Source organism: Homarus americanus, unplaced genomic scaffold (genome assembly GCF_018991925.1).
Source record: "Homarus americanus isolate GMGI-L3 unplaced genomic scaffold, GMGI_Hamer_2.0 scaffold43074, whole genome shotgun sequence".
Classification (NCBI taxonomy): Eukaryota; Metazoa; Arthropoda; class Malacostraca; order Decapoda; family Nephropidae; genus Homarus; species Homarus americanus.
In genome coordinates this window covers 10,505-20,734 of record NW_024733115.1, presented here as the reverse complement: position 1 = coordinate 20,734, position 10,230 = coordinate 10,505, and the positions used below count along the sequence as shown (strand labels likewise).

Here is a 10,230-nt window from a genome sequence, read left to right as displayed (position 1 = left end):
AAAGCAACAGTCACTGAGGCGAGAAAAGCAACAGTCACTGAGGCGAGGCGAGACAAGGAGACTGCGAGACAACACCGGAGGCGAGACAGTCACTGAGGAGAGCCACCAAGAGACAAGCAACAGTCACTGAGGCGCGAGACAAGCAACAGTCACTGAGGCGAGACAAGCAACAGTCACTGGGGCCAGACAAGCAACAGTCACTGGGGCGAGACAAACAACAGTCACTGAGGCGAGTCACAAGGCGAGAACAGTCACTGAGGCGAGACAAGCAACAGTCACTGGGGCGAGACAAGCAACAGTCACTGAGGCGAGACAAGCAACAGTCACTGGGGCGAGACAAGCAACAGTCACTGAGGCGAGACAAGCAACAGTCACTGAGGCGAGACAAGCAACAGTCACTGGGGCGAGACAAGCAACAGTCACTGAGGCGAGACAAGCAACAGTCACTGGGGCGAGATATTACCATTTACGGGAAATTAATGATCTTAATAACGTCTTTAATCTACGTTCATTTGGAGATTTAATGAACTCCGACGGTGAACTAACGGGACCAGTTAATTGTAGTATAACTTCCCTGATACAATATGAGGGCAATTTGTTCATAAAACAGAGGTAATGTGTAGGTGATAAACTCTTGAACCACACACACACACACACACACACACACACACACACACGCGACAAAACCATCTGTTAACCAAGATAATTAAACGATGCCTGAGAACTAATAACAGTGACTGCATTCATTGACTAATTTGTCGAATATAATTACTGAGCTAAATTATTGGAGGTAATCTCTTTATTTAACATACACATAGAAAGGAATTAGTAACACGCATTAATTTCCTCATCCTGTACCGCTGATTAATGTACGCTTGATGTCATGTTATCTTTCCTTAACAATACATTATTTTATTAAAGAATCTATTTAAAACTCACAGTAATGTCGTCAATTCTATTTGAACTTCTCTGAGGTCTCATGTTATTCTTTGTTTTCGTGCTTCAGCTGACAGGATTATTAAGTTCAATTATGTTAAAAGCGTCACACTTTCAAGGGATTTTAGCTGTACAAAATAAGTTAGAATGTCGGGCTTCAAGTGTCGCCCTGCCAGACTAGACCTCCCCAGGCAATAGATATCGTGTAATTCAGTTAAGTCACCCAGAGGACGACACCAACAATTTGTTCATAAAACAGAGGTAGTGTGTAGGTGATATAATCTTGAACCACACACACACACACACACACACACACATCCTGTCTACTAAGCTCATGAACGGAAATCTCTACATTATCATGACTATTTATTGAAATTTTATTGTTATATCGACGATTGAGACACGTTGATATGTCCAGGTTCAGTGGGCGGGGCGAGTAATAATTAACAGCTTGTTGGAGTTATATCAAGTTGTTTACGCTATTTATGATTTATAATTGAACTAGATACACATCAATACACAAAGTCTATTTAATACCTGTTATTATTCTTCATTTATTCATCATGTGTCGCCTCTACCCCTGCCAGTATCAAGAGTTCTGATTGGCTGCGATTTCAGACCAAACCAAAATAAACATGAGTAAGCACACTATTGGCTGTGAGTATATAGAAGTATGGGTATATAGTTACTAGGTATGGGTATATAGTTACTGGGTATGGGTATATAGTTAGTGGGTATGGGTATATAGTTACTGGGTATGGGTATATAGTTACTGGGTATGGGTATATAGTTACTGGGTATGGGTATATAGTTACTGGGTATGTAGTTACTGGGTATGGGTATATAGTTAGTGGGTATGGGTATATAGTTAGTTACTGGGTATGGGTATATAGTTAGTGGGTATGGGTATATAGTTACTGGGTATGGGTATATAGTTACTGGGTATGGGTATATAGTTACTGGGTATGGGTATATAGTTACTGGGTATGTAGTTACTGGGTATGGGTATATAGTTACTAGGTATGGGTATATAGTTACTGGGTATGTAGTTACTAGGTATGGGTATATAGTTACTGGGTATGGGTATATAGTTACTGGGTATGTAGTTACTAGGTATGGGTATATAGTTACTGGGTATGTAGTTACTAGGTATGGGTATATAGTTACTGGGTATGGGTATATAGTTACTGGGTATGTAGTTACTAGGTATGGGTATATAGTTACTGGGTATGTAGTTACTAGGTATGGGTATATAGTTACTGGGTATGGGTATATAGTTACTGGGTATGTAGTTACTAGGTATGGGTATATAGTTACTGGGTATGTAGTTACTAGGTATGGGTATATAGTTACTGGGTATGGGTATATAGTTACTGGGTATGTAGTTACTAGGTATGGGTATATAGTTACTGGGTATGTAGTTACTAGGTATGGGTATATAGTTACTGGGTATGGGTATATAGTTACTGGGTATGTAGTTACTAGGTATGGGTATATAGTTACTGAGTATGGGTATATAGTTACTGGGTATGTAGTTACTGGGTATGGGTATATATAGTTACTGGGTATGGGTATATAGTTACTAGGTATGTAGTTACTAGGTATGGGTATATAGTTACTAGGTATGTAGTTACTAGGTATGGGTATATATAGTTACTGGTATGTAGTTAGGTATGGGTATATAGTTACTGGGTATGTAGTTACTAGGTATGGGTATATAGTTACTAGGTATGTAGTTACTAGGTATGGTATATAGTTACTGGGTATGTAGTTACTAGGTATGGTGCCTGTAGTTACTGGGTATGGGTATATAGTTTCAGGGTATGTAGGGTTACTAGGTATGGGTATATAGTTACTGGAGTATGGGTATATAGTTACTGGGTATGTAGTTACTGGGTATGGAGTATATATAGTTTACTGGTATGGTATATAGTTACTAGGTATGTAGTTACTAGGTATGGGTATAGTTACTGGATATGTAGTTACTAGGTATGGGTATATAGTTACTGGGTATGGGTATATAGTTACTGGGTATGTAGTTACTAGGTATGGGTATATAGTTACAGGGTATGGGTATATAGTTACTGGGTATGGGTATATAGTTACTGGATATGTAGTTACTGGGTATGGGTATATAGTTACTGGGTATGTAGTTACTAGGTATGGGTATATAGTTACTGGGTATGGGTATATAGTTACTGGATATGTAGTTACTGGGTATGGGTATATAGTTACTGGGTATGTAGTTACTAGGTATGGGTATATAGTTACTGGATATGTAGTTACTAGGTATGGGTATATAGTTACTGGATATGTAGTTACTGGGTATGGGTATGTAGTTACTAGGTATGGGTATATAGTTACTGGGTATGGGTATATAGTTACTGGTGTAGTTACTGGGTATGGGTATATAGTTACTGGGTATGTAGTTACTGGGTATGGGTATGTAGTTACTAGGTATGGGTATATAGTTACTGGATATGTAGTTACTAGGTATGGGTATATAGTTACTGGGTATGGGTATATAGTTACTGGGTATGTAGTTACTAGGTATGGGTATATAGTTACAGGGTATGGGTATATAGTTACTGGGTATGGGTATATAGTTACTGGATATGTAGTTACTGGGTATGGGTATATAGTTACTGGGTATGTAGTTACTAGGTATGGGTATATAGTTACTGGGTATGGGTATATAGTTACTGGATATGTAGTTACTGGGTATGGGTATATAGTTACTGGGTATGTAGTTACTAGGTATGGGTATATAGTTACTGGATATGTAGTTACTAGGTATGGGTATATAGTTACTGGATATGTAGTTACTGGGTATGGGTATGTAGTTACTAGGTATGGGTATATAGTTACTGGGTATGGGTATATAGTTACTGGGTATATAGTTACTGGGTATGGGTATATAGTTACTGGGTATGTAGTTACTGGGTATGGGTATATAGTTACTGGGTATGTAGTTACTGGGTATGGGTATATAGTTACTGGGTATGGGTATATAGTTACTGGGTATGGGTATATAGTTACTGGGTGTGGGTATATAGTTACTGGGTATGTAGTTACTGGGTATGGGTATATAGTTACTGGGTATGTAGTTACTGGGTATGTAGTTACTGGGTATTAGCAGATGAGGTAATTTTTACATATACCAGACGAAGTAAACAGTTTTAGTGATACAACAAACTTTTTCTATGTATTTTTGTCTTGTTACAAAATTGAACTACGTTTAAACTTTCTTTGTGAGGGATGTAACAGTGACGAGACAACAATAATAAGAACAACAATAATAATAATAATAAAAATAATAATAATAATAATAATAATAATAATAATAATAATAATAATAATAATAATAATAAAAACAAAAGTGATAACGACAACAACAATGCTAGTAATAAAAATAACAATACTGTAATTACTGAACAACAAACATTACAACAAACTTGAACAGACTATATACAAAACACCACCAAAGTTAGCTGAACTGTACATAAGTTAGTCTCCACACAACTTTAGGAGATATTTTAAACAAAGTTGACGAATTTATACGATAAAACAAAATTAATGACGAAGTTAATCCAAATAAGTGTCAAATATATTAACATTAAAGATCAGACAACTTTAACTTCCTCCCTCAAGCTATGTAAGGCAGCCACTCCAGTACACACGCACTCTCTCTCTCTCTCTCTCTCTCTCTCTCTCTCTCTCTCTCTCTCTCTCTCTCTCTTCATGGACTTCAAGGGCGTGTCCTCCTCTTGCTGGCCTGGGAGTAACCACAGAGTTATAACACATGTAATGCTGTGTTAAATTTGTGCACGTTTGACACACTTATGCTTTTACTGACAGACTATACAGTGAGGATGTTGTTAATATTTATGACCATCATGGATTTAAAAAAAAAAAAAACATACGGGAAGGAATAATCTCTTCTTAACAACACTGTATCTTGTCCAGGTGCTGCACTGTCACAGGTGAGTGGCGAATGAATAGTGAATGATAAGTTAATTGGTTTTATTACCATCTTCCTCAGAGTAAATAGCCAGCACCACCACACACCAAGCTCCTAATTCCTCTGGGGAGAAGACTGGAGAAAGCAAGAGAGGGTGAGACACAGGGGAGAGGGTGAGACACAGGGGAGAGGGTGAGACACAGGGGAGAGGGTGAGACACAGGAGGGTGAGACACAGGGAGAGGGTGAGACACAGGAGAGGGTGAGACACAAGGAGGGTGAGACACCACAGGGAGGTGGGGCAGGGAGGTGAGACACAGGGGAGAGGGTGAGACACAGGGGAGAGGGTGAGACACAGGGGAGAGGTTTAGTTGACACATGTAAGGGAGAGTGAGACAGGAGTACAGTACACACACCTTCACTAATAACACCACACCACTCAATACTTCCTTATTTATATCTGTTATATTATTGTTTGATCAACCTTGGCCCACACCAAACAATATACTCTCACAGAAGGGTGGTGGAAGGGTAGGTAGAGTTGTGAGAGGGGGTATAGGGGAAGGGGGGGAGGGGGGTCCAGTCTATGTGTCTGGCTTCCCTCTAAAACTCTGGTTGTAAATAAATTCATCCATCATGGTCAGATAGCGTTGTTGGCCAAGTAATGTTGCCAATCTGCTTCTACCATCCGAAGATCACCATCATTGCCACTATTAGCGTCACCATTACTATCGCACTATCATTAATCACCACCATCAACACTACCATCACACCACTATCATTACCATCACTACTAACATCACCAACATTCCCAACACTATCATCATCACCACCATTACCACCGCTGTTATCACAATCATCATCATCACGAATACAATCAACATCACTACTACTACTATCACCATCATCACCACTCCCACCACCATCACTGAAACGACCATCAAAAACAATACAAACCATCACCAACAAAAACTCTGTTACAGCTTCAATTTTGACTCTTGCACCCAGACACTGTGACTCCTTCCCTCCCCCTCCTCCTCCCTCCTCCCTTCCTCCCTCCCTCCCTCCTCCTCCTCCTCCCTCCTCCCTCCCTCCCTCCCTCCTCCCTCCCTCCTCCCTCCCTCTCTCCGCCTCTCATAAATGAAAACTAAACTTGGCCCCTTCCCTCCTACACGCCCCCGTGACTCTTACATCTCCACTTTCTCAACCTGACTCCTCACTTTCCTACACTCTTGTCCTTTACTGATTTCCTTTCCATTCTGGCTCTCACCCTCTCACTGAGCTGTGATCCCGGAGGCTGTGTAGTCCTGGAGGCTGTGTGGTCCTGGAAGCTGTGTGGTCCTGGAAGCTGTGTGGTCCTGGAAGCTGTGTGGTCCTGGAAGCTGTGTGTGTAGTCCTGGGCTGTGTGTGGTCCTGGAGGCTGTGTAGTCCTGGAGGCTGTGTAGTCCTGGAGGCTGTGTGGTCCTGGAGGCGGTGTGGTCCTGGAAGCTGTGTGATCCTGGAGGCTGTGTGGTCCTGGAAGCTGTGTGGTCCTGAAAGCTGTGTGGTCTTGGAAGCTAGTATGCAGTGGAGCGCCAAGTCCAGTATATATAACATGCTGAGGTCGTCCCACTTTACCGCCTCTCATTTATATCGTGGCTTTATTAGAAGTATAACGATAACGTGTAGCAAACAGTGAGAAATGGAAGAAAAGACATGGAAAATAGAAAGAAGGAAGGAGGGAAGGAATAGAACGAAATAGAGGTGAGAAACAAGGAAGTTTAAAGAAGAATTGGATGGATGAAAGGAAGAGAGGAGAGCAAGGAGAGGAAGAGGGTGGTAAGGGAAAGGCGAAACAAAGAAAGAGGAAGGAAGAGGAGAAGAGGGTAGAGGTCAGGACGGAGGAGAGAGAGGAACAATTTAACCGTCTTGAATAACTCGACGGGTCCTCCCTCGTTCCTTCCTCCTCCTGCCACCCTCCTCCCCTCCCCTCCCCTCCCCTTGCCCTCTCTACCCTCCCTTCCTCCTTACCCTCTCCCTACCCTCCCCTCCTTGCCTCTCTACCCTCCCTTCCTCCTTACCTCTCTACCCTCCCTCCTCCTTGCCCTCTCTACTCCTACCCTCCCCTCCTTGCCTCTCTACCCCTCCCTCTCTCCTTGCCTCTCCTCCCTCCTCTCTTCTTTCATCTCTCCCACCTCTATACCTCTCTTCCCAGTTCTTCTCTTCTTTCTTCGCTTCTCTCCCTCCTGCCTATCTCTTTTCCAACTCGCCCTCCCCTCCTTCCTTTTTACTCTGCCTTCCCTCTTCCCCTTTTCTCTCCTTAGTTCTATACTTCTTCATTATCATCCTCATTTTCTCCCTCTTACCTCTCCCGCCTCCTTTCTGTTCATTTATATCTCCCCTCCCTCCCTTCCTCTCACTCCTTCCCTCTCTTCCTTTCTCTCCCTCTCACCTCCCCTTCCTTCCCATCTACCCTCTCCATTCGTCTCCTATCTCTTTACCTTCATCTCCTCTCTTCACTACCTTTCTACACATCCCCTCCGTTCCTCCCCTACCTTCCTTTTAATTCTTCTCTCTTCTTCTCTTTCCCTTCCCTTCTCTCTTCTCTCCCCTCCTGCCTCATCCTCCCTCCTCTTCCCTTCCCCTTCCCTTCCCTCTCTCTCCTCCCCTCCTCTAACCATCCCTTCCCCTCCCCTTTAAGCCCCCCGTCTCCCCCACCAGCACGTCGTCCCGGTAAGAGCCAACTTAGATAAATGTGTCGAGGCAGAACCAAAAAATCCTTGGATGGACGAAGGCAAATTGTTGCATAATTTTGGTAAAAGCGTCGCCATAAATCAACTATTTTGGAGAGTTCGACATTTCTTACGTCGTGTTTTTTATATTATTGTTATTATATATCAGTATTATTATTTTGTTTTATCTTCTTGGTTATGATAAATCGTTACCTGGATAATTAAATGTGTATTGTTGTTGTGTGGTGTGGTAATATTTGTATTTTGCCACTTGCAGCGGCTAGTTTGTGTACCCATATTCATCCTGAGCGGTAGCGCAAGGATTACAGAGTAGAGTTCACAAAAGGTCAGTATAACTAACCCCCGTGGTCAGGATATTAAGACATTGAATGTTACAGAGTATTTCAAATAAATTCTTTGTTTAGTTCTATACATAAAGGGTAACTTATTCGCAACTGCGTGAGTACAGGAGTGTGAGGCAGTATGTCTGGCCGCACACTTTGTTATTCACATTTGCGTGAGAGGTATTCAAGCAGATTGTGTGTTTAGTTTTATACTTGGGAACTGATGTAGCTACTAAGTGCAAAAAAGTGGATACAATCTTAATATGTCGGCTATCTTGCCATTAGAGATAAAGTGTTGTGCCATTTCACACACAGTGTGCTTGGACCTGTCCCAAAGTTCTACCTTCACACAGTCAAGGACGTAGTGTTCGAGTGTGTGGCCATATGTTTGACCACACTTTACATTTAGTTGTTCACATCTGCTTAAGGAATATACTGCCAGAGGTACTTATATCCTAACCTTAGTCTAACGGTTACAACATCTTGTCATCTAGTGATCTTGTTACTTGCTCCAAATACATGTTTCATTTGATACATCTCATCATGGTAAACAATGGATTAACTAGTGCCTGTTTGCACTTGTCTGCTTGCGTCAAATTCATCATTAAGTTTCTTCCTAATTCCAGTTTTAATGGTTCTTTTTGACAGAAACAGATTATATTCAACAGTGACTTTGTTAGACACGAGTTTGGCGAGGGCATCAACTCTGTCATGTTCTTTGAGGCCTGTGTGCGTGTGGGTGTGGGTTTGTTGTGTGTTGTTGTAAGTTTTAGTTATTGTATTAAATACAGTTTATAATGGATTATTCTCTTATTTTCAGGCGGTGGTTGACCAGCTGTCATTCTCAGTATTGACTCACCATTAATTCTTCCTGGCCAGATTGAGGTATGTGTTGAAAGTTGTCAGTAGCCAAGAACACATTTAATACATCTTGAATTAGTCATTTAATATGGCTTGTAATAGATGTTTAATGTGAATTTCAGTACACTTATTATGGCTTGCAACATTTAATATGGCCAATAACACTTAACATACTTGCAATACATTAAATATGGCTTGCAATAAACACATTTGATATGACTAACAGTAGAGACCTTTAATATCGCTTTTAATAGAGTGGTTTTTCCCTTGACCTCAACGTAACGTAAATTTACACAACTTTATATTGATTGGACAGTTTTTATCATGCCATGTTTGCAAGAAAATGTTCAGTGCATGTGAGTTGTGAATAATATGAGCGAGAGTGTGAGTTTTGGGCCATAATTTTGTTATATTTCACGTTGAAGAATATGAAAGAATGCCTGAGGACCCTTCTCGTTTATCTCCTACAGAATATGTAAAGTTCTGTAAAAATTAGGGACAATGAAAAGTAGGATATACCAGGTACTCGAGAAAGTGTTTGAAAACTATTACATACGTCATAACTGCTTGAGAAATGTCTTATAATTAAGAAAACATTCATGGAGGAGATTTTAAACCAGGTCAGTGTAGCGTAATAACTCTAAAGTAAAAAGGCAATTTAATTTAATAAGTGTGATTTATGGCCACGGAGGCTCTTATAATTTAATGTGACGAAACTCCATCTGGACAGCGAGTAAACCCCATTATTCAGGTGACTACAGAAAAGACACAAGTTTATGTGGTGTGAGGTTGTGTGTGGCAGGAGTCTGTATTATCTCAGCTGGTGCATAGTTTTAATAATTATTCAGGAAACATTACTGGGGTTATTCAGGCCTGGTTGTCATCTCTGACACACACACATAGACACACACAAACACTAACACTTCTGCACCATCCTCGACACCGGTTCCTACTACCACCTGAGATCCCTCGCCCGAGAATTACTGTTCGACACCACAACCGCATCCAGCCCATAAGAGCACGAACTGATCGCTATAAGAACAGCCCAGTCCCAACCATTGTAAAAATTATCAATAACTTGTAATCAACCAGTGTATTCACTCCCAGTCAATCTTACTTTTTGCACTGTCACTATGTTGAAATGCCCTGTAGTTTGAGCCCCTCCCTAGTTATTATATATCATATTTGTATCACTTATGTTACTTGTATATTATTTGTAAATCAAGAGACCCATTCCACAATTATGTAACTGTATATTATCAGCCTTCCGCTGCCATGTTTTTCAATAAACCGTTAATATTATATATATATATATATATATATATATATATATATATATTATATATTATTACACAAACACACACACACACACACACAAACCTAACACACACACACACAAACCCACACAAACACACACA

The 10,230-nt window shown here is 40.9% G+C and overlaps 1 protein-coding gene across 1 annotated transcript; it reads right to left on the bottom strand.

Moving 5' to 3' along the window:
* Positions 1–234: 234 nt before the first annotated feature.
* On the bottom strand, positions 235–6,492 carry LOC121869257 (SH3 domain-containing protein C23A1.17-like). The gene is made up of 3 exons (XM_042370506.1): positions 6,167–6,492; positions 3,001–3,803; positions 235–446 (listed from the first exon to the last, which is right to left on the bottom strand). The coding sequence occupies exons 1-3, from the start codon at positions 6,490–6,492 to the stop codon at positions 235–237; spliced, it is 1,341 nt and encodes a 446-aa protein (XP_042226440.1).
* Positions 6,493–10,230: the final 3,738 nt, after the last annotated feature.